Consider the following 22,500-nt stretch of genomic DNA (forward strand, 5'->3'; position numbering starts at 1 on the left):
CCTGCTGCTGCTGCTGCTGCTGCTGCTGCTGCTGCTGCTGCTAGTGCTTTTGCTGCTGCTGCTGCTGCTGCTGCTGCTGCTGCTAGTGCTTTTGCTGCTGCTGCTGCTGCTGCTGCTGCTGCTGCTGCTGCTAGTGCTTTTGCTGCTGCTGCTGCTAGTGCTTTTGCTGCTGCTGCTGCTAGTGCTTTTGCTGCTGCTAGTGCTTTTTCTGCTGCTGCTGCTGCTGCTAGTGCTTTTGCTGCTGCTGCTGCCAGTGCTTTTGCTGCTGCTGCTGCTGCTAGTGCTTTTGCTGCTGCTGCTGCTGCTAGTGCTTTTGCTGCTGCTGCTGCTGCTAGTGCCTGTAGTTCTTTTGCTGCTGGTGCTGCTGCTAGTGCAGTGCTGTAGTGCTTTTGCTGCTGCTGCTGCTAGTGCTTTTGCTGCTGCTGCTGCTAGTGCTTTTGCTGCTGCTGCTGCTGCCCCTGGCGCTAGTGCTTTTGCTGCTGCTGCTGCTAGTGCTTTTGCTGCTGCTGCGTTTGCCAGTGCTGCTGCGGCAAGGGAAGCTGCTGCTGCGAATGCTGCTGCTGCTGCTGCGGCAGCTGCTGCTGCGAATGCTGTTGCTGCTAATGCAGCTTCTGCTGCGAATGCTGCAGCTGCTCGAACTGATTGTGCTGCTTTTAGTGCTGCTGCTGCTGCTGCTGCTGCTGCTAATGCTCGCCTTAATGGTCTTGCTGCTGATTTTTTGTTGCTGTTGCTGCGCCACTTGCTGCTGCTGCTGCTGCTGCTGCTGCTGACTGCAGCTGTTGATCTGGTTGCTGCTGCTGCTCAGACTCGCCTAGCTGTTGCTTCTGCTGCTGCTGCGTTGCTGCTGCTGCTTTGCTGCTGCTGCTGCTGCTGCTGCTGCTGTGCTGCGTAGCTGTGGGTGCTTCTCCTAAACCCTGAAACATTTACAATATTATTTCATTATTTATTTATTTATTTATTTATTTATTTATTTATTTATCTATTTATTTATTTATTTATTTATTTATTTTGTTGGTGAATTCATTTTACAGTTTTTCAATTTGCATTTGGGGTGTACAGACACATCCAGTACAACGAGGCCCGCAATGAGCTCATCATCACATCTCCGGAAGTAAACCCTAAACCCTAAACCCTAAACCCTAAACCCTAAACGCCAATTAATTAGTCATGCAGTTAATGAATTAATCAATTAGTTCATTTATGTGTTCATCTATTTATACTTTATTTATTTATTTATTTATTTTTATTTATTTTTATTTATTTATTTATTTATTTATTTATTTATTTATTTATTTATTTATTTTTATTTTTATTTTTGTAGGACACGGCGCCTCTGGTTATTCCCTGTTCTTCTGTTTCTCTCTCCATGCAAAAGGAGACAAATTCCATTACCTTCAAATCCGGACAGGTCAAACCCTAAACCCTAAACCCTAAACCCCAAACCCTAAACCCTAAACCCCAAACCCTAAACCCTAAACCCCAAACCCTAAACCCTAATCGAAGCTTTTGTCCTCTGCTCAAACTGCAGGGCCCAGAGATATCCGTCACGGTCAGCACCCAGGAGAAGTTCTTCCTTGAGTGCGTCCTCAAAACCCTAAACCCTAAACCCTAAACCCTAAACCCTAAACCCTTCTTGGAGGCCCCGAATGCAGAAACCCTAAGTGCTGCGCGTCTTCTTTCAAGCGCTGGCTTGCTGCTACGTAAACCCTAAACCCTAGCTCCAGCTCCACAGCCTGGGCCCCAGGCCGCAGCCCCGAGCTGCAAACCCTAAACCCTAATTTAGGGTTTGACTCTCCGCGGTCTCTGCAGGCTAGCTGCAATAGCTGGAGCCGGCAAGTATTACAAACCCTCGCCCAAAGAAACCCCTCCGCCTCCAGAAAAAGAACAAGAAGAAAAACCACCAACACCTGAGGAAGACGAGTAAGGGTTTAGGGTTTAGGGTTTAGGGTTTAGGGTTTAGGGTTTAGGGTTTTCGGCTTGTATCGACTATTTATTGTTTTTTTGTCTTTTGGTTTCTTTTTGTTCTTTTTTTTTCCTTTTTGGATTTTTTTGCATCTTTTGAACTCCTCTTTGCGCCTAAGGACTTCTGCTGCTGCCAACTGCAGCAGCAGCTTCTGCATTTGTCCTTTTTGCTTTTATTTTTGAGTTTTTGGAATTCTTTTTTTTTTATTTTTAGAGTTTTTGTAATTCGAGATGGCTATTTGATGCTGTTCGAAAAAGCCGGAGACCCGCAGCCCATTTTGCGGCTGCACAACGCGGACTGCGTGACGCATGCAGACGCAGCAAACCGGGAGTTTGTGATAACTCACAAGGTGCGTTTTTCCATTTTGCTGCTGCCATCCGCCCCTTTTGCTGCTCCTCCGAGCCCCTTTGCTGCTGCTGCTGCTGCGCTGCTGCTGCGCTGCTGCTGCCCTTTCGTTTTGCTGCCAAACGGCGCTTTTCCGCGCTTTCTGGAGCTGTACGTACACCCCAACTCGCTGCTGCTGCTGCTGCTGCTGCTGCTGCTGCTGCAGCTGTACATACACCGCATTTGCTGCTGCGTCTTTCACTTCCAAAATGCGCTTTTCATTTTTTTTTAATTTCAATTAAGAATTGTCCATTTGATGGGAAGTTTCTCGCGAAATAAATAAATTAATTAATTGATAAATCCAAGTTGCTGCTGCTTGCTGCTGCTGCTGCTGCTGCTGCTGCTGCTTCGGGGCTTGAACTGTGGCGCTAAATGGTCTTTTTCGAAGTAGAGTTGCATGCGGAGTTTATTTTCTGAAAAGTTTATTTTCTTATTGGAAATAAATCTTTGTTTGGAGTCGGGGCTAGCCGCTGGGGTGTACAGACAGCTCTCGAGTGAGTGGCGCAATGGATAGCGCGTCGCCCTCCGGAGGCGGAGGTTGCGGGTTCGAGTCCCGTCTCGCTCTTCTCTTTTTGTCTTTTTCTCCTTTTCTTTTTCTTTTTTTTTCATTTTAAATGCCACTAAATGCAATTTAAATGCAATTGGGAGTCGAAAGTGCTGCAAACGGCGCGAAATGGCGCTGGTTCGGCGCTGAAACCCCCGCGAAACTCCGCGAGCGTGCTCGGGCGCCGGACGGGCGTGGAACTCCGTTTTTAAGGGTTTTAAATGCTGGAATTCATGAAAAATGCATTTTAAATGAATAATTTCGACTAAAAATGAACTGATTTGCGTTTTTTGCGGCGGTTTTGCGTTGTTTTCTGTTGCCGCTCTGCGGTGTATCGACACCTCCGTGCGCAGCCGGACTCCCCGGAAGAAGAAACTTACGTGTTTTCGTTTCCGACGGATGAAATATACCAAGGGCGAGTTATTTGACATTAAAACAATAAATAAAACAGTTCTGATTCAATAAATAATTCAAAAAAGAGAAAAAGCGTTCAAAAACCAGCTCGTCGGTTCCCTGGTGTCTGTACACCCCGTGCAGCCGCTCGCGAGTGGAGCCGCTTGTTGCGCCCAAGTGGGCAAATAAAAGCTTTAAATTGGCGAATAAAGATTTTAAATTGAATTACTTTAATTGTGTTTTGTTTTTGTGCGCAGTTGGTACAAAAAACTGGAAGAAAATGGGTTTCTTCGCCGCAAAGTGGACCAGCGGGGCACCAAGGCGAACCAGTGAGCCACTGGGGAGAAGTGAAGGAATCTTTGGCCCAAAAAATGATTATTTTAATTCTTTTTTTGCACTTTTTGCATTTAAATTGCAAAAATAAAAGCCAGAAGTGCATATTTAAAAGATTTAATTCATTTTTCTCTTTTTTTCAGCTTTTCTTTCTTTCTTTGGGGCATTTTTAGACCCTTTTGTTGTCTGCAGACTTTCAAATCCATTTTGGAGCTCTTTGGCTTCTTTTTGCCTCTTTAGAACTCTTAAGTGATTTAAATCTTTTTTAATTTTTAATTTATTTTCTTTTTTCTTTTTTACTTTTTGTTGTTCTTTAACATCTTCTTTTTCCGTGTATTTTCCCCTCTTTTTAACCTTTTTAAAATCCCTCTTTAATCTTTTTTCGTTTCTTTTTTTATTTTCCTTCGTTTCTTTTCTAATGCTTTTTCAATTATTTTTAATTCCTTTTCCACTTCTTTTTTATTCTTTTTAATCCCTTTTTAATTCTTTTTTGAGTCTCTTTTTAAATTTCTTTTTAAATTCTTTTATTAACTTCTTTGAAGACTCTTTTTAAAACTCTTTTAAAACTCTTTTTAATACTTTTAATTTCCTTTTTAATTTCTTCTTTGATTTCCTTTTAAGACTCTTTTTGATACTTTCTAATTTCCTCTTTAATTTCCTTTTTAATTTCTTTGTTAATTTCCTTTTTAATTTCTTTTTTAATCTTTTTAAATTTCCTTTTTAATTTCTTTTCTAATTTCTTTTAATTTCCTTTTTAATTTCTTTTTTAAGCTCTTTCTAATACTTTTAATTTCTTTAATTTCTTTTTAATTTCTTTTTTTAAATTAAAATTTTTTAATTAAAATTTTTAAATTAAAATTTTAAAATTGATTTTTTAAAACAATGTTTTTAAGTTTAACTTTGCGTCTGAAAAGGAGAAAACTTCTTTTTTTCGCAACTTTACGAATTTGAGGTCATTTTTGTTGCTTTTTTGTGGATTTTTTTCTCACTAAAGAGAGTTAATTGAATAGCGGCTCTGCGGGTCTTCAACTCTTTTTTTTTTCCGCTTTTTAGAGTCGGAGTTGTCTCGAAAGGTTGTTTGGAGTTGTACCGCGACTACGGCTCTCCGGGGGCGAAGCCGGTCATTTCGCTGCTCGCCAGCCGCTGCACCGCCACGGCCAGCCGCGAGCGCCGCGAAATCCGAATTTTGCATTCCGTAATTCTTTTTTTTCTCCTTTTTCCGCTTTTTTGACAAAACTCTCCACTCCCGTTTCTCTCCTCTTCAACTCTCTTCTTTCCAGCTTTTTTCCCGCTTTTTTTTGACCCATTTTCGCCTTTTTTGGACATTTTTGGACTTTTTTGGACTTTTTTCACTTTTTGGAGTTTTGGGAATTATTTTTTTATTTTTTGAAATTATTTTTATTTTTTTGAAGTTCCTTTTAATTCTTTTTTGAAATTCTTTTTAATTCTTTTATAGTTTCCTTTTATTCTTTTTCGATGTTCTTTTGATTCTTTTTTGAAGTTCTTTTATTCTCTTTTGAAGTTCCTTTTGATTATTTTTTGAAGTTCTTTTTAATTCTTTTTTGAAGTTCTTTTTAATTCATTTTATACTTTTCTCCTATTCTTTCTATAACTGTCTTTTATTTTTTCTTAATTTTCCTTTTTTATCTTTTTTGAGTTTTTGCATTTTTTCTTTTGTCTCCCTTTGTTTTTTCTTTTTCATTTTTATAATTTTTAATTTTATTTTATTCTATTTTATTTTATCTTATTTTATTTAGTTTTTCTGTTTTACTTTTTTCTTTTTGCTTTTTTTTGTTCTTCTTTTCACTCTCTTCATTTTTATTTCTTTTTTCTGTTTTTCTAAACAAATCTATTTCTTTCAATTTTAATTTAATTGTATTTATTTATTTATTTGGTTATTATTTATTTTTTATATTTTATTATTTATTTTTATTAATCAAAAATTCAAAAAACTAAAAACTGCTGTCTCCTTTTGCCCAGAGCCCTTCGGGCAAAAGAGAGAGAATAACATTAGACTGCGCAAGTCTGGCTGAGTTCGACAGGTAACCCTAAACCCTAAACCCTAAACCCTAAACCCTAAACCCTAGACGCCAAAACCTAGGGTCTACACCCTAAACCCTAGGCCATGGGTGCTGAAGAGCTGCGCCGCGAGTGTCTCGGAAAGAGCGTTTCCACTGACACTTGCGGCCTGCGGCTTTAGGGTTTAGGGTTTAGGGTTTAGGGTTTAGGGTTTAGGGTTTAGGGTTTAGGGTTTAGGGTTTAGGGTTTGGGTTTAGGTGGAACGTGGCGCTGCACTTCGGCAACTTCTTAAAAGGCGAAACAATTCAGGGCAACGGCTCGCAAGCCTATGCGAACTTGACCAAGTAAAAACATAAAACAAATAAATAAACAAATAAATAAATAATAAATAAATAATAAATAAATAAATAAATAAATAAATAAATAAATAAATAATAAATAAATAAATATATGAATAAATAAATAAATAATAAATAAACAAATAAATAAGTGGATAAATAAATAAATACATAAATAAATAAATAAATAAATAAATAAATGCATAAATAAATAAATAAACAAATAAATATATCTATAAAAACCCTTTTTCTTTACTTCCTTCTGAACTCATCAAATAAATAAACACCAAACAACTCAAACAAACTCAAAAACTGCATTTTAACTCTCACCCTCAACTGCGAATTCAACCCCCTGGGGGCCCCCCTTGGGGCCCCCCTTGGGGCCCCCCATGGGGCCCCCTATGGGGCCCCTCTGGGGGCCCCTATGAGGCCCCCTGTGGGGCCCCCTGCGGGGGCCTCTGTGGGGCCCCCGCAGGGGGCCCCTGTGGGGGGCCCCTTTTTGAAGACCTTCTGTAGGGTACCCTCTTTAGGGGCCCATGTGCCCCGTGTGGGGCCCCCAGAGAGGGGGCCCCTCTTTGGGGGACCCCTGGAGGCCCCCTATTGGGGGCCCCCTGGGGGCCCCCTGGGGGGCCCCCCTTGGGGGGCCCCCTGTTGGGTTTTTTTCTGGATTTTGTCTGGATAGGGGAGTTTGTGTATTTGATGAATTTGGCATTTAAAAGGGATTAAATGAATCGAAGAATTAAATGAATTAAATTAAATTAAATTAAATTAAATTAAATTAAATTAAATTAAATTAAAATGATTTAATTTTGATGCAGATATGTCTTCCCCATAAATATGTTCGAAGACGCCTCGGGCCGGAAGTCCGCACTGCTGATTGAAAACAGAAAAATAATGCTCTTCGCAACTCCCGACGTGAGGCCTAGGGTTTAGGGTTTAGGGTTTAGGGTTTAGGGTTTAGGGTTTAGGGTTTAGGGTTTAGGGCCAATGGGTTAGGGTGTGGGGTGCGAAATGTGGATTTGTTATTTCGGGCCTTGCTGCCGAGGGTTTACTGGTCCTGGCTCACTGCCACCAGCTCAGAGTTTAGAGCTTAGGGTTTAGGGTTTAGGGTTTAGGGTTTAGGGTTTAGGGTTTAGGGTTTAGGGTTTAGGGTTTGGCGTTCAGGCCTCGGATCCGATTCTCTGTTTCGACGCGAGCGAATGCGAAGTGCAGCCAGTAATAGCCCAGCGGAAACTGAGGGTTTATGTGAACGTGAGTTTGGTGGAAAGATGGATTAATTAATTCATTAAATTGATTAAATGATCAAATTAATTAAATTATTTATTTATTTATTTTTAATAATCGTAAAAAGGATTAAAATGCCGATTTAAAGATGCATGCATTGAGTGCCAGCGCCTTTGGGGTGTATAGGCAGCTGGGGTGTATAGGCAGCTGGGGTGTATAGGCAGCTGGGGTGTATAAACAGCTGGGGTGCGTGGAGCAGTAACTTCTTGATTAAACATTAACAAATAAATAAATAAATAAATAAATAAATAAATAAATAAATGCAGATTAATAACTTTTTAAACATTCAATTGCGAAAACTCTGCGGCGGATTGTGCCTTTAAAGAAACGAAGCGAAACGCAAAGGGTTTAGCGTCTAGGGTTTAGAACTTGCGAGGGTTTAGGGTTTAGGGTTTAGGGTTTAGGGTTTAGGGTTTAGGGCTTGCTGAGGCTGCTGCTGCAGAGAAACACAAAACAAGAACAGCGCATTGACTTCATCCTGCCCCTCGCAAAGGACTTGGACAGGTGAAGATACACCCTAAACCCTAAACCCTAAATAAGGGTTTGGCGTTTTGAATGAAAATGCGTCACTGCGCTGTTTCTTGCTGCGGCTTTTTCCTCTTTTCCTAAAGCGTTTTGTCTTTTGTTTTGCTCCAATTGTTTTATTTTATTTCTCACGAATTATTATTTTTAAATTAAATTTAAAATAAATAAATAAATAAATAAATAAATAAATTTAATTAATTAATTAATTTGCTGCTTCTGCTTCTCGCAGATATGCTGCTGCCTGCCAAAGAGACGCCTTTCCAGAAGCCATTGTCGGAAAGCCTGTGGAGAGACTTTCCATCCCGTGCGCCTCTAGGGTTTAGGGTTTAGGGTTTAGGGTTTAGGGTTTGGGGTTCGGGTTCTAGGGTATAGGGTATAGGGTTTAGGGTATAGGGTTTGGGGCTTGAGGGTATTGGGTTTAGGGTTTGGGTTTAAGGGTGTAGGGTTTAGGGTTTAGGGTTTGAGGGTTTAGGGTTTAGGGTTTGAGGGTTTAGGGTTTGAGGGTTTCGGGTTTAAGGTTAAGAGTTGGTTTGGGGTTTTGTGCTGCATGCGCCAGGTTCGTCTTGTGCAGAAAAGGACTTCTGGCGGTTTACAAAAGCAAGTTTGTGAGTCTTGCCCGGGGAAAAAGCTAGGGTTTAGGGTTTAGGGTTTAGGGTTTAGGGTTTAGGGTTTAGGGGCGAAGCGGGCAACCCTTATTTAGAGTTTTGGGCTGCTGCTGAAGAAGGCAGAAAGCAACTCTCTAGCCTCCACTGCTTCGCCTTTCTAGGGCCCCGGGCCTAGGGTTTAGGGTTTAGGGTTTAGGGTTTAGGGTTTAGGGTTTAGGGTTTGGTGCAGCACGCGCACGCGGAGTTGACTCTGGAGGTTTCCAAGTACTCTTTTTCGACAGAAGGGCTTACTTACATTTTCACAAGTTCTGAAGGAAAAGTAAAATTAAAAAGAAATGAAAACTTGAAGTTAAAAACAAATTTATTTATTTTATTTATTTATTTTTTATTTTTATTTATTTTTGTTTTTGCTTTTGTTTCAAATGCATTCTTTTATTTGTACTTGGGTTTATATTTACCTTTTTTGTACTTGTAATTTATTTATGTTTTTATTTATATATATTCACATTTATATTTCTTTTTAAATTGTATTTATATTTGCATTTAAATTATATTTATATTTCTACTAAAATTATCTTTCTTCTATTTAAATTGTATTTATATTTGCGTTTAAATTATATTTACATTTCTATTATTTAATTAAATTTATATTTCTATTATTTAGTTTTATTTATACTTCTATTTAAATTATATTTATACTTCTATTTAAATTATATTTGTATTTCTATTTAAATTATATTTATATTTGCATTTCAATTACATTTAAATTTGCACTTAAATTATATTAATATGCTTATTTATATTATATTTTATTTATATTTAAATTGTATTTATGTTCGCATTTAAATTATGCGTTTAATTTCTTTTTGTGCAAAATAAATAAATTAATTTGAATTTATTTTTTATAATAAATTAATTAAATGCCTTTCTTCTTCAGGATCCCCCAAGAAAAGCCACTGTTACTTCACCCGATTCGCGCGAAAGGTAATGCATGCATGCATGCATGCATGCATGCATGCATGCATGCATGCATGCATGCATGCATGCGCTGCATGCAGTGCGTGCATGCATGCAGTCTTCGGGGCTTTCATGGTTTGCACGCATGTGGGCTTTGGGGCTTTCTTGGTGGCTAGGCGCATGCGTGCCGCGTTTGGGGCTGTTCTATATATGCATGCAGTTCGCATGCATGCATGCAGCTTGGGGGTTCGCTTGCTTCTGTTGTTGTTGCCTTCTCGCTTGTTTTAGGGTTTAGGGTTTAGGGTTTAGGGTTTAGGGTTTTGCTGCTGCTTCGAAGGTGGGATTTTGCCCTAAAGATCGTGGGCTTTAAGCCTTTTGCAAATGTGCAGCTCCCCCGTTTCTTCCTTCCCCAAATCATGTGCGCTCAAACCCTAAACCCTAAACCCTAAACCCTAAACCCTAGCCTGTTGGTAGCCAGCTGCCAACGTCCCGACTTGCTGCTGCTGCTGCTCCTGCTATACAACTGCTGCTGCTGCTGCTGCTGCTGCTGCTACTACTGCTACAACTGCTCTTCCCACTGCTGCTGCTTTTTCTGCTGCTGTTGCTGCTGCTGCTGCTACTCCTGCTACTACTGCTGTTGCTACTGCTGCTGTTTTTCCTGCTGCTGTTGCTGCTGCTGTTGCTGCTGCTGCTGCTGCTGCTACTACTACTGCTCTCTACCGCTGCTGTTTTTTCTGCTGCTGTCGCTGCTGCTCCTGCTGCTGCCGCCGCCACTCCTGCTGCTGCCGCTCCTACTGCTGCTGCTGCTGCTGCTGCTGCTGCTGCTGCTGCTGCTGCTGCAGCTACGGGTTTGTGTCAGAAGAGGCTGGGGAGTTGAAGCGGGAAAAGCTTTTGGGCAGCGCCCGAGCAGCTTTGGGGCTGCTGCATTCTCAGAAAGAAAGCAAAGTTTCTAGACGCGAAAGTTCGCAATCTGGCAGCAAATAAAATCCATTTTAATCTTTTTTTCCTTTTTTTTTCCTTTTCTTCTCTTTTGCTGCTGCTCTCCCTCACCCCTTTGCTGCTGCTGCTCTCGCTGCTGCTCACCGGCCAAACGGCAGCTCCCCGGTGTACGTACACCCCGCACTGCGGCTGCTGCTGCTGCAGCTCGCTAATTTTCCTTCTTTGTTTCTCCCTTGAAATTGCTTCGAGCTCTTATGAATTATGAGAAGAGATTTTCAGTCAGGCTGGGGTTTGCGGACTGCGCTAGCAGCAGAACTCGGCGAGGGTTTAGGGTTTAGGGTTTAGGGTTTAGGGTTTAGGGTTTAGGGTTTCGGCGGTGCCACAGCATAGCGATAGCTGCCCAGCTGCTTCTTTAGGAGCTTTCCAGCCTGTCTCTACACTTCAGGTGCCGAGCTAGGGTTTGGAGGGTTTAGGGTTTAGGGTTAAGGGTTTAGGGTTTAGGGTTTAGGGTTTAGGTCATGACTTATCCTCTCTACGCCCAATCCGCGAGCACCTTGGGGGCCCCTCTGGGGCCCCCTGGGGGCCCCTTTTGGGCCCTTTGGGGGCCCCACTGGGGCCCCTTGGGGGCCCCTCTTGGGAACTTTGGGGGCCCCTTTTGGGTTCTTTGGGGGCCCCCCGTGGGGCCCCCGAAGTACCCAAAGAAGGGCCTTTTGGTGTGTGTGCGGGTGTACGTACAGCTGAATTTGGATTGCGGAAAAGGCGGTGCTGCAGCAGGAGCTGCGGATACACCTGAGTGGCTGGTTTGCTGCAGCAGCAGAACTGGGGGTTTGTTAATTGATTTAAAAAGCTAAATGGAGAGTTTTAATTATTTAAAAGTCAATTTTGAATTATTAAAAACTGGAAATGTCTTCTAATCCCGCGGGCCTCCGCGGCTGCTGCTCAGTCAGCTGCTGCATGCGCAGCAGCAGCCGCGCAGGCAACAGCAGCAGCAGCAGCAGCAGCAGCAGCAGCGGCAGTCTGAGGTTCTTTCGCGCGATCTCGTTTGCAAAAGCTGAAATTGATAATTTCTGTAGAGTTTGGAGTCTGGGGCTTCCGGGGGAGCCTCGAGAAGCAGCAATTAGCTGCGGATTGCGACGGAGCGGCTGCTGCTGCTGCTGCTGCTGCTGCTGCTGCAGCAATGACTGCTGCTGCTTGCCCTGCTGCTGCGCTGCTGCGCCGCAGCCTTCCCAGGCTGCACTTCTCCATTGCGCCGCTGCAGTCCTTCAGCCCGACGAACCCGCAGTTCCACCCGCCGGGCGCGGACTGCGGCGCGAAGCGGCCCTGGCAGGGGATGGATATGCGCAAAATTAACTCTCCCAAGTACATTAGTCACAAAATAAAAAGAGTTCCGATGACTTCTGGTGCGCAAAAAGTCCAAAAAGACTCCAGATCGCCTCCGATCGGCCTCTGTGCAGAAACTTGAATTTCGGAAACTTGAATTTTTGAGGTGTACAGACACCTCAAAAATTCAAGTTTCCGCGCGCGCCCGCCCGATCTTCTCACTTTATTTCTTTTTTATCTTTTTTTATGTCTTTTTTCGCATTTTTTTTGCATTTTCCTCTTTAATTTGCTTTTCCGCAGGATATCAGTACTTGAACTTCACGACTCCGTCGATATACGCGCCGACGCAGGCGGACATCGCGGTCTTCTTCGACACTGAAAACTGCTACAAAGTCTACACCCCCAAGCAGCTCTTTCTCGCCGCCTGGCCCCAACTTCGTTTTCTCCTTATGTGTCTTTTGGCAGTTTCTTTTCCCTCAGTCCCAATTCTCCTTTTCGTGCTTTACATGAACAGGTTCGAACCCATGGAACAGGTCATGGACCGCGACGAGTACTGGCGCCACTTCAAGTACGCTAGCCTTTAGGGTTTAGGGTTTAGGGTTTAGGGTTTAGGGTTTAGGGTTTGGGGTTTCGGGGCGCGGAGTTCGTTTCTGTTCAACGCAGCCGACCACCGCACAAACCCTCGACCCAACAGGCCAACTAAATGATCAAATAAATGAATTTAATTAATTAATTAATTAAATTATTTATTTATTTATTTATTTATTTATTTATTTATTTATTTATTTATTTATTTATTCAGGTGGCACTACTTTGGCCCCGACCTGGACCACCACGCCTACACGCAATACCTCGAGGCCCGCAGAGCCAAAAAGTGGAGGGGCGTCGACGTCGACCCCGAAGACTATATTCCCCCTCAGTACAAAAACCTCTAAACCCACAAAGGGGCCCCCAGGGGCCCCCAAGGGTTGCTAGGGGGCCCCCAGGGGGCCCCCTAGGGTTGCTAGGGGGCCCCCAAGGGTTGCTAGGGGGCCCCCAGGGGGCCCCCAAGGGTTCTCTATGGGAGCCCCCAAGGGTTCTCTATGGGGGCCCCCAAGGGTTCTCTATGGAGGCCCCCAAGGGTTCGCTAGGGGGCCCCGAAGGGGTCGCTGGGGGGCCCCCAAGGGTTCGCTAGGGGGGCCCCAAAGGGTTTGTAGGGGGCCCTCAGGGGGCCCCTAGGGGGGTCCTCAAGGGGGTTGTAGGGATTCCCAAAGGGTCCGTAGGGGGCCCCCTGGGGGCCCCAAGGGGGCCCCCGGGGGTCTGCAGGGGGCCCTCTTGGGGCCCCTAGGGGGCCCCAGGGGGCCCCCTGGGGGGGTCCCAGGGTCTTGCAGGGGGCCCTTAGTTCCCGAAGGGGAAAGGGGGCCCTGTGGTGCTGCCTTAGGGGCCCCCAGCTCCTTTGGGGGGCCCCCAGTTCCTTCGGGGGCCCCCAGTTCCTTTGGGGGGCCCCTTAGAGCTGCAAGGGGGGCCCCCGTTCCTTTGGGGGGCCCCCAGTTCCCTTAGGGGGCCCCTCAGTGCTGCTCCAGGGGCCCCTAGTTCGCCCAGGGGGCCTTTGCTTCCCAGAATGGGGGCCCCTAGGGGGGCCCCTAGGGGGCCCCCTAGGCCCCTTGGGGGCCCCTAGGGGCCCCCAGGGGGCCCCAGGGGTATGGAAAGGACTCTGGGGTCCTTAGGGGGCCCCCAAGGGGCCCCAGGGGTATGGAAGAAACTATGGGGGCCCCTAGGGGGCCCCCGGGGGCCCCCAGGGGGCCCCCTAGGGTATAAGAGGAGACGGGAGATGGGTGTGTTACTGTGGGGGTATTTGGGTGGCGTTTGTGTGCTGGGTTGTAAACCCTAAACCCTAAACCCTAAACCCTAAACCCTCTCGCGTGGCCTTCTGGGGCGGAAGGCGGGGCGAAGAGTGCAGCAGGAAATTTTGCTGCTGCTGCTTTGTGGAGGTTTTGGAACTCTAAACCCTAGCAGCAAATGCAAGAAGTCCGACCTAAACCCTAAACCCTAGATTGAGGCGGACTAAACCCTAAACCCTAAACCCTAAGCAGATCTCTGAGTGACTGGCTGACGGGCTGTCCAGGCTGCTTCAGGGCCTGCTGCTGCTGCTGCTGCTGCTGCTGCTGCTGCTGCTGCTGCTGTGGTAGCAAAGTTAGTGCAGCAAAACCCTAAACCCTCGAAAAGCTATGGGCCTGCGCTGCCTCTTGGGACTAGGGTTTAGGGTTTAGGGTTTAGGGTTTAGGGTTTGGCGTGGGTTTGTCAGTCGTAAGGCATGAGTATGTCATTTGCAAACCACCACAATACATTTTGCTGCAGATCCTGCCTTTCTTTTTCCTGCTGCAGCACAGCAGCAGCATCCCGGGCTCGCTCTTCCCGTTCTGCTGCTGCTGCTGCTGCTGCTGCTGCTGCTGCTGCTGCTGCTGTGTCAGGGTCACATGCGTCTCTACTCTGCACGCAAGACGGTCCATGGTCTGCAGCAGCTGCAGCAGCAGCAGCAGCTGCTGCTGCTGCAGCAGCTGCAGGAGCATCAGCACGCAAGGACGCAGTTCTTGCTGCTGCTGCTGCTGCTCCGGTTGCAGCAGCAGCAGCAGCTGCTGCTGCTCCTTCAGCTTGAGCTGCTGTGGGGCCCGCAGGCGCTGCGTCCTTTGTTTGCGCGGCAGAGCTGCTGCTGCTGCTTGCTGCTGCCAGCATGCTGCTGCTGCCGCTGCTGCTGCTGCTTGCTGCTGCCAGCCTGCTGCTGCTGCCGCTTCTCCGCAGCAGCAGCAGCCTCCTCTTGTCAAGGAGGAATTTAACTGCAGCAGCAGCAGCAGCAAAAGTGGGGGCTGAGGCGCTGCGGCGAATGGGCGGCGCTGCTGCGGTGTCTGTACACCTCAAGCTGCTGCTGCTGCTGCTGCACAAGGCCAGCCGCTGCCGCAGCGACCGCCCCGCTAAGGGGTGGCTTCTGCTGCTGCTGCTGCTGCTGCAGCTGCTGCAGCTGCTGCTGCATCTGCTGCTGTTGCTGCTGCTGCCGGTTCTGGGCGTGCCGCTCGTGCTGCTGCTGTCGCTCGTGTTGCTGTTGGAAGGCGCCGGCGCTGCTGCTGATGTAGCTGCTGCTGCTGCTGCTGCTGCTGCTGCTGCTTTTGTGTTTGCTGCACTTCTCCTTTTCTGCCTCCGGGCCTCCCGCGAGAGGTGCAGCAGCTCCATCTGCAGCGCAACAATTCCCGGTGTCTGCACAGCTGCTTGCTGCTCCTTCTGCCTTGCTGCTGCTGCTGCTGCTGCTGCAGCAGCAGCAGCAGCAGCAGCAGCAGCAGCATCTTTGTCTCTGTCGCGGCTGCCGCCAACCACCCCAAGCAGACGCGAACTAAACGCCGTCGCTAGGTCCCGCATAAACGAGAAGCTTCTTTGCTGCTGCTGCTGCTGCTGCTGCTGCTGCTGCTGCTGCTGCCGCTCTGCTGCTGCTGCTAAAACTCGTTGCTGCTGAGTGCCTTTCCAGAGGCCTGTGGCAGCGCAGCAGCAGACAACAGCAAAATTGCTTTTGAAAGAAAATGCGAAGTGGAAATTAATAACAGCAGCAGCAGCAGCAGCAGCAGCAGCAGCAGCAGCAAATCAGATGCAGACAAGAAAATGAGAACCCACCAGAAGCAGCAGACTGGTCCTCCTGCAAAAAGCCCCTCATCACCTCCTCCCTGAAAACGCAGCAGCAGCAGCAGCAGCAGCTAAAGCAACAACAACAGCAGCAGCAGCAGCAGCAGCAGCAGCTAAAGCAACAGCAGCAGCAGCAGCAGACGCAGCAAAAGCAAAACAGCAGCAGCAGCAACAGCAGGAGCCCAAAGGAGAAAAAGCTGCAGTAGCCGCAACAGCAATATTGGCTCCAACAGCAGCTGCAGAAGCAGCAGCAGCAGCAGCAGCAGCAGCTGCTGCTGCTGGCTGCTGCTGCTGCAGCAAAACCCAGGGAGGAGACTGCAGCTTACGCGGTTCTCTCGCGCCCTTGTCTATCCCTTGCGGCGGGAAAGAAGGCGCCCGCAGCAGCAAGCATTTCCTGCTGCTGCTGCTGCTGCAGCTGCTGCTGCAGCTGCTGCTGCTGCTGCTGCTGCTGCTGCTGGGCTGCAAAGGGGGGCTGGGATCGAACACGATCCCGATCCCCATCTTCCGATCCCTCCAAAGTCAACTCCGCCCAGTCCTCTTCTGCTTCCGACTCGCTGCTGCCTTCACTCGAAGTTTCTATTATCAAAGGCAGCAAACTGCTGCTGCTGCTGCTGCTGCTGCTGCTGCTGCTGCGGCTGCTGCTGCTGCGCTCAATGTCCCCCACCGCCCGCAGCACCCCCACGCCCTCCTCGAGGCCCCCCTCCAAAGGGTACAAGTGGGCCTCCAAGGGGGCCCCCTACGGGGGCCAGCTGGGGGCCCCAGGGGGGCCCCTGTCGAGGAGCAGCAGTGGAAGGAGGGTCTGTTGCTGCTGCTGCTGCATGGCGCAGCAGCTCCTGCATTGCCTTGATGCTGGGGTGCTGCAGCAGCTGCTGCTGCTGCTGCTGCTGCTGCTGCTGCAGGCGGAGCAGCTGCTGCTGCTCTTGACGCGGCGGGTCCGCAGCGCGGTAGGCGTACTGCTGCTGCTGCTGCTGCTGCTGCTGCTGCTGCTGCTGCTGCTTAAATGCGTGGATGCCTCTTGGTCTGTCTGCTGCTGCAGCAAGCGGCTGGGCGGCGGTGGGCAGGGGCCAAAGGGGGGGGGCAGCAGCAGCAGCATCGGACATTGCCATCATGTTTTTTCGTTCTTTTTTTGAATAATGGAATTAATTTGCAAATTAATTCATTTTAATTCATTTTAATTCTTTTTTGGCGAAGAAGATTCGCAAGAAGCCGCCATTGGACGCCGCAGCCGCGCAGGGGCCCCTGCGGCGGCGCAGCAGTCAGTGTGCCGCCGCAGCCCGCGCAGCAAGAAGCCGCTCTTTTTTCGCCTTTTTCGTTTATTTTTAAAGAAATAAACAAATAAAAGAACAAAAAGAAAAAGAAAAGACACAAAACGCGCGAAAAAACAAAAGAAATGAACCGCTGGTCGCTCCGGGGGCCCCGAGAGCCGCCGCGCACTCACTCTTCAGGTGTCACTACACCTCAGCCGCCGCCACTTCTTCTTCTCAATTCTTTTATTTATTTTTATTTATTTTTATTTATTTTCATTTTTATTTATATTTATTTATTTTAATTCTTTTTAAAACTTCAAAGCAGCTTTTTCCCAAAGTCTCGTCATCAGGGGCCCCGCCGAAGGTACTTCAAGTGCTCTCATTTTCGCTGTGCTCTTGTCTATTGTTTTCCTTTTCTCCTCGTTTTGCTAAACCCTAAACCCTAAACCCTAAACCCTAAACCCTAAACCCTAAACCCTAAACTCCGAGCCAAAAGCATGAATGTCTGCTGGCTTCGCAAGAAACAAATTCAAGATTCTAAATTTAAAATGGTTTTTATTTTCAGAAATGTTTATAAATGGGTTTAAATGCATTTTAAACTCAACTTCAATTTAAATTTAAATTCATTTCAAATTTAAATTCATTTTAAATTTAAATTCATTTCAAATTTAAATTCATTTCAAATTTAAATTCATTTCAAATTTAAATTCATTTCAAATTTAAAATAGTTTAAATCCACAAAAGAAAACAAATTCAAAAGAAAAACATTTCTTCAAATTTGTTTTTAGTTGCACTTGCATGCATCCTATATTTAAATATATCTATAAATATATAAATAGATAAATAGATAAATATATAAATATATAAATATATAAATATATAAATACATAAATATATAAATATATAAATATATAAATATATAAATATATATAAATATATATAAATATATAAATACATAAATATATAAATATATAAAAATAAAACTGTAAGTATATATATGAATATATATGTACATAAATATATATATGAATATATAAATATATGAACATATAAGTATATACATTAATATACATAATATAATATAATATTTATATTAATATCTTACATTCAAGGAATTAAGTATATGTGTATATACATATAAATAAATATAAATATAAATATAAATACAAATATAAATAAATATAAATACAAATATAAATAAATATAAATATAAATATAAATAAATAAACATATAGATATAACTAAATATGAATATAAATAAATATAAATATAAATAAATATAAATATAAATAACTGCAAATGGAAATAAAAACAAATAAATAAATACATATTCAGCTGTACAGACACTGCCAACTCGATTTGCTGCTGCGCTGCTGCTGCGCTGCTGCTGCGCTGCTGCTGCGCTGCTGCTGCTCTCTGGCCACACAACTTCTATTCAAGCTACAGCTAGCTGTAGCTAGCTACAGCTAGCCGCAGCTAGCTACAGCTAGCTACAGCTAGCCACAGCTAGCCACAGCTAGCTGCAGCTATCCACAGCTGGCCACAGCTAGCCACAGCTAGCCACAGCTAGCTACAGCTAAACACAGCTAGCCACAGCTAACCACAGCTAGCTACAACTAGTCACAGCTAGCCACAGCTATTCACAGCTAGCTGTAGCTAGCCACAGCCACCTCCGGCTAGCCACAGGTACTCACAGCTAGTTGCTAGCTGCAGCTAGCTGTAGCTAGCCACAGGCAGCCGCAGCCAGCCACAGCTAGCCACAGCTAGCCACAGCTAGCCACAGCTAGCCACAGCTAGCCACAGCTAGCCGCAGCTAGCTACAGCTAGCCACGGCTAGCCACAGCCAGCTGTTTGCTGCTGGTGGGGCTGCATGAGTGGCATGTGCATGCGAAGTTTGGAAAAGAGGAAACTGGGGATTTATAAAATGCAAAACAAAGAAATTAAAAGTTTATTAAATGAAAAAGACAAAATAAATGATTTATTAAATGAAAAAGAAGGAAAATGAAAATGATTTGGCGAAGTGAAAGACAGACATGATTTCGAAGCTGCCTAGACACCCCGCGCGGTCGATGGTCACCGCTGCAGCGGCGGGGAGTTTTTGGAATTGTTTTAGGATTTCTTTTTGCGAAAAGAAATTAAATTGAATTAAATAAATTAAATTAAATAATTTAAATTAAATTAAATTAAATTAAATTAAACATTTAAAGCGCGTTTGACGGCAGGCGCCGCAGCAGAGTGGTCTGGTCGCCTGCTGCTGTCTGCTGCTGCTGCTGCTGCTGCTGCTGCTGCTGCTGCTGCTGCTGGGGGCGCTGCTGCTGCTGGGGGTGCTGCTGCTGGGGGTGCGGGTGGGGGGCGTGGTGCGGGTGCTCGTGGGGGGCTTGGGGTGGTGCTGGTGCTGGTGCTGCTACTGCTGACATGCTGCTGCTGCTGCTGCTGCTGCTGCTGCTGCTGCTGCTGCTCGCTTGCGCAGAGATGCATGCAGCACCGCAAGAACTTTCCCTCCGACTCGGAGCGCGTCGCCCATTTGATGTCGCAGCCAATGGTGAGCACTTCAAGTTTTCAACTTTTTGTTTTTTTTCAAAATGCAACAATTTGAAATTAAATTAACTTTTTGTTTTTTCAAAATGCAATAATTTGAAAATAAATCAACTTTTTGTTTTTTCAAAGTGCAGCAATTTGGAATTATTTCAACCTTTTGTTTTGTTTCAAAGTGCACAATTTGCAGTTTAAAACAAATCTTTGTTTGTTTCAAAGTGCAGCAATTTGCAATTAAATTCAGTTTTCTGTTTTATTTCCAAATGCAGCACTTTGAAATTAAAGTCATTTGCTTTTGGATTTGTTCCAAGTTGGTCTGCATCAATTTGAAATGGAACTGAAGTGCCCAGCAGAGCCCTTTCAGTTTCTCGCTGCTACTACTACTACTACTACTGCTGCTGCTGCTGCTGCTGCTGCTGCTGCTGCTGCTGCTGCTGCTGCTGCAGAGGGGCCCGAAGGCGTGCGAAATGGAGTTGACGATGCACGGGAACTGCGTGGCAATTCAACTTGAGCGGGCGCAGAAACTTGGAGAGAAGTACTGGACTCAAGGGGGCGAAGACCGCTGTTTGGTGACTCGTGCAAACTACGAAGTGAGTTGTTGAAAAGTCCCGAAAAGTCCCGAAAAAAAGTGGAAAGCGAGCTTAAAATGAAGCAACAAGTTCCGAAAAGTCGAAATTCGCTTTCAAAATTCAAAAATAATCCTTTTTTCCACTGAGATCGCGAAGATCGCAAAGCTTTCCACTTCGAGTTCAAGTTCCGGCGTTTCCTCTTCGCAGTTGCCAAAGATATTCAAAATGCGTTCAAAATGCATTCAAAATGCATTTAAATTTATTTAAATGCATTTAAATGCATTTAAATGCATTTAAATTGTATTTTAAAAGTGTTTTAAAGGCATTTAAAATGACTTTAGTGGAATTTGAATTTTGCAAAATTGCAAAATAAAAGAAGTGACGGAAAACTCGAGGCCACTTTTCGCATGCGCGCAGCGGTGTATGTACGGCACGAAAATTGGGCTGACGGACCACTGGGGCGGCGAGCGGCTGAGTCAGCAGTTGGAGAAAAATATATCGCATTTGCAGGTGCGTTTGGACCACAAGTAGTCTTTTTTTTCCAATTTTCATTTCTCAATGCATTTATTTCAACAAGTTCCCGCTGTTGGCCTTTTTTTGCTTCCTTTTGACCCTTTTTTCGCTCCTGGCGACTCAAGTTCTGACGAGCAGCAGAACGCATGCATGCAGCAGCAGCAGCAGCAGCAGCAGCAGCAAACAGCAGCAGCAGCTCCAGTTTCTTCGAGAAAGTCGACAGCAAATAGAATTTAAAAGCCAAAAGTTGATTTAGCAAACAAAATAGACTTTCTAGACTTTCTGAAAGCAAAGAAAAGACAAAAACCTGCATTGCATGCAACTTCAAACTCCGGCGTTTTCTTCAAACACTTTCCTCATTAATTTACTCCATTAGCAATTGATTAAGATGTTAATAAAATATATTTGAAGTCTATTTGAGACACACTTAAGATATATTTAAAATATATTTGAAACGAACTTGAAATATATTTAAATGGAATTTGAATTCGAATGTTTCAAATTTTATTTTTTCTTCGGACTTTAAAAGATAAAACTGAGTTCTAGCTTCGGAGGGAAGCTGCTGCTCATTTGCTGCTGCTGCACAGCAAACAAGCAGCAGCAAAACTGTCCAACAACAACCCCACGCCTCTGCATGCAGCAGCATGCATGCAGCAGCATGCATGCAGCAGCATGCATGCAGCAGCATGCATGCAGCAGCATGCATGCAGCAGCAGCAAGCTGCACGCATGCAGCAGCAGCAGCAGCAGCAGCAGCAGGCTGCATGCGTGCTGCTGCACGCACGCAGCAGCAGCAAGCTGCACGCGCGCTGCAGCACGCATGCAGTAGCAGCAGCAGCAAGCTGCACGCGCGCTGCAGCACGCATGCAGCAGCAGCAGCAGCAGCAGCAGCAGGCTGCATGCGTGCTGCTGCATGCAAAGGCGCAGCTGCTGGGGCCGCGTGCATTGTGGCCATGCGTGGGGCTTTGCGGGGATTTGCTAAAAAGAAGAAAAGAAAAGAAATAAAAAGAAATAAAAAGCACTTCGGACAAGCCTCGCGCAGCTGCGGTGTACGTACAGCCGGGCTGTACGTACAGCTGGGGTGTAGGTACAGCTGGGGTGTCTGCAGAGCTGGGGTGTACGTACACCCCAGCTGCACGTACAGCTGGGGTGTCTGTACAGCTGGGGTGTCTGTACAGCTGGGGTGTCTGTACAGCTGGGGTGTCTGTACAGCTGGGCTGTCTGCACAGCTGGGGTGTCTGTACAGCTGAGGTGTACGTACACCGCAGCTGCAGGTACAGCTGAGGTGTCTGTACAGCTGAGGTGTCTGTACAGCTGGGGGGCGTCAGAAGAAGAAGAAGGGAAAGCCGCGGCAGGCGAGCAGCAGCGCGAGGACAGCAGCAAAAAGCCAAAAGTTTGCATGCAAGTCTTGGAGAAACAAAAAGCGAGAAAGTGGAGAAGAGGGGCCCGCGCTGCAGCACAAAGCATGCAGGGTTTAGGGTTTAGGGTTTAGGGTTTAGGGTTTGGGGCTTGCGCCTTCCGGCCTCTTGCACGCGCCCCCGCGCGACGCCGAGGGTTTAGGGTTTAGGGTTTAGGGTTTAGGGTTTGCAAACCTCAAATTCAAAATGTTCATCCAACGGGCATTCACCAGCAGTTTGGACACGCCCAGCAATCGATCCAGTGTATCTACAACGCAGCAAACCAAACCCTAAACCCTAAACCCTAAACCCTAAACCCTAAACCCTGAAACCCAGAAACGAGCTACAACGCCCTGCAGCCAGCTTGACAGCTTAACCCGATGCGTGCGCCTTCGACCGTAAACCCTAAACCCTAAACCCTACACCCCAAATCCTAAACCCTAAACCCTAAACCCTAAACCCTAAACCCTAAACCCTAAACCCTAAACCCTAGGCTCACCGACAGAGAGAAACCACTGCCACCTCACAACGGGGCTGGGCGAAACAACAACTTTGCAGAAGAAAAAAGACAAGGCAGCAATCTCGTCCACCGTCACCTGCGTAAACACAAACCCTAAACCCTAAACCCTAAACCCTAAACCCTAAACCCTAAACCCTAAACTTTAAAACCCGAACGCCAAAGTAGGGTTTCACAGCTACTCGTTTTTGACGTCCATTGAGGGCGAAGAAGAGAAGACGGGCGTGCAGGGGCTGTAGCACTTCCACCCAGGGTGCCAAACCCTAAACCCTAAACCCTAAACCCTAAACCCTAAACCCTAAACCCTAAACCCTAGTGTGTCCTACGCGTTCAGAGAGGGTTGGGACCCTGCCATATTTGGACGAGAAAAGCCGCTGCGCCACCGGGCCACCCTGTGACAGCTGCCTGCAGCAGCAGCAGCAGCAGCAGCAGCAGCAGCAACAATATGGTAAAAGCTGCTGCTGCAGCAGCAGC

At 46.0% G+C, this 22,500-nt stretch overlaps 3 protein-coding genes across 3 annotated transcripts; 1 reads left to right on the forward strand and 2 right to left on the reverse strand.

Annotated features, from left to right (window-relative positions):
- Positions 1-1,059: 1,059 nt before the first annotated feature.
- ENH_00038510 (hypothetical protein, conserved) lies at positions 1,060-12,539 on the forward strand (the record flags this gene model as incomplete). The annotated part of the gene is made up of 17 exons (XM_013585175.1): positions 1,060-1,111; positions 1,322-1,408; positions 1,529-1,578; positions 1,810-1,920; positions 2,177-2,312; positions 3,542-3,613; positions 5,598-5,659; positions 5,894-5,980; positions 6,793-6,889; positions 7,139-7,225; positions 7,677-7,762; positions 8,013-8,100; positions 8,618-8,707; positions 10,800-11,011; positions 11,506-11,684; positions 11,905-12,172; positions 12,407-12,539. Coding segments are annotated over 17 exons (1,897 nt in total), but the record flags the coding sequence as incomplete, so codon positions are not given.
- A 1,345-nt stretch (positions 12,540-13,884) lies between these two features.
- Positions 13,885-16,358, reverse strand: ENH_00038520 (hypothetical protein, conserved; the record flags this gene model as incomplete). The annotated part of the gene is given in 4 exon segments (XM_013585176.1): positions 13,885-15,101; positions 15,241-15,290; positions 15,576-15,898; positions 15,903-16,358. Coding segments are annotated over 4 exon segments (2,046 nt in total).
- A 2,339-nt stretch (positions 16,359-18,697) lies between these two features.
- On the reverse strand, positions 18,698-18,913 carry ENH_00038530 (hypothetical protein; the record flags this gene model as incomplete). Its single annotated transcript, XM_013585177.1, has 1 exon — positions 18,698-18,913. One exon carries the CDS (start codon positions 18,911-18,913, stop codon positions 18,698-18,700), a length of 216 nt encoding a protein of 71 aa, XP_013440631.1.
- Positions 18,914-22,500: the final 3,587 nt, after the last annotated feature.

This window comes from Eimeria necatrix, genomic scaffold (genome assembly GCF_000499385.1).
Source record: "Eimeria necatrix Houghton genomic scaffold, Enh_scaff281, whole genome shotgun sequence".
In the NCBI taxonomy this organism is placed as follows: domain Eukaryota; phylum Apicomplexa; class Conoidasida; order Eucoccidiorida; family Eimeriidae; genus Eimeria; species Eimeria necatrix.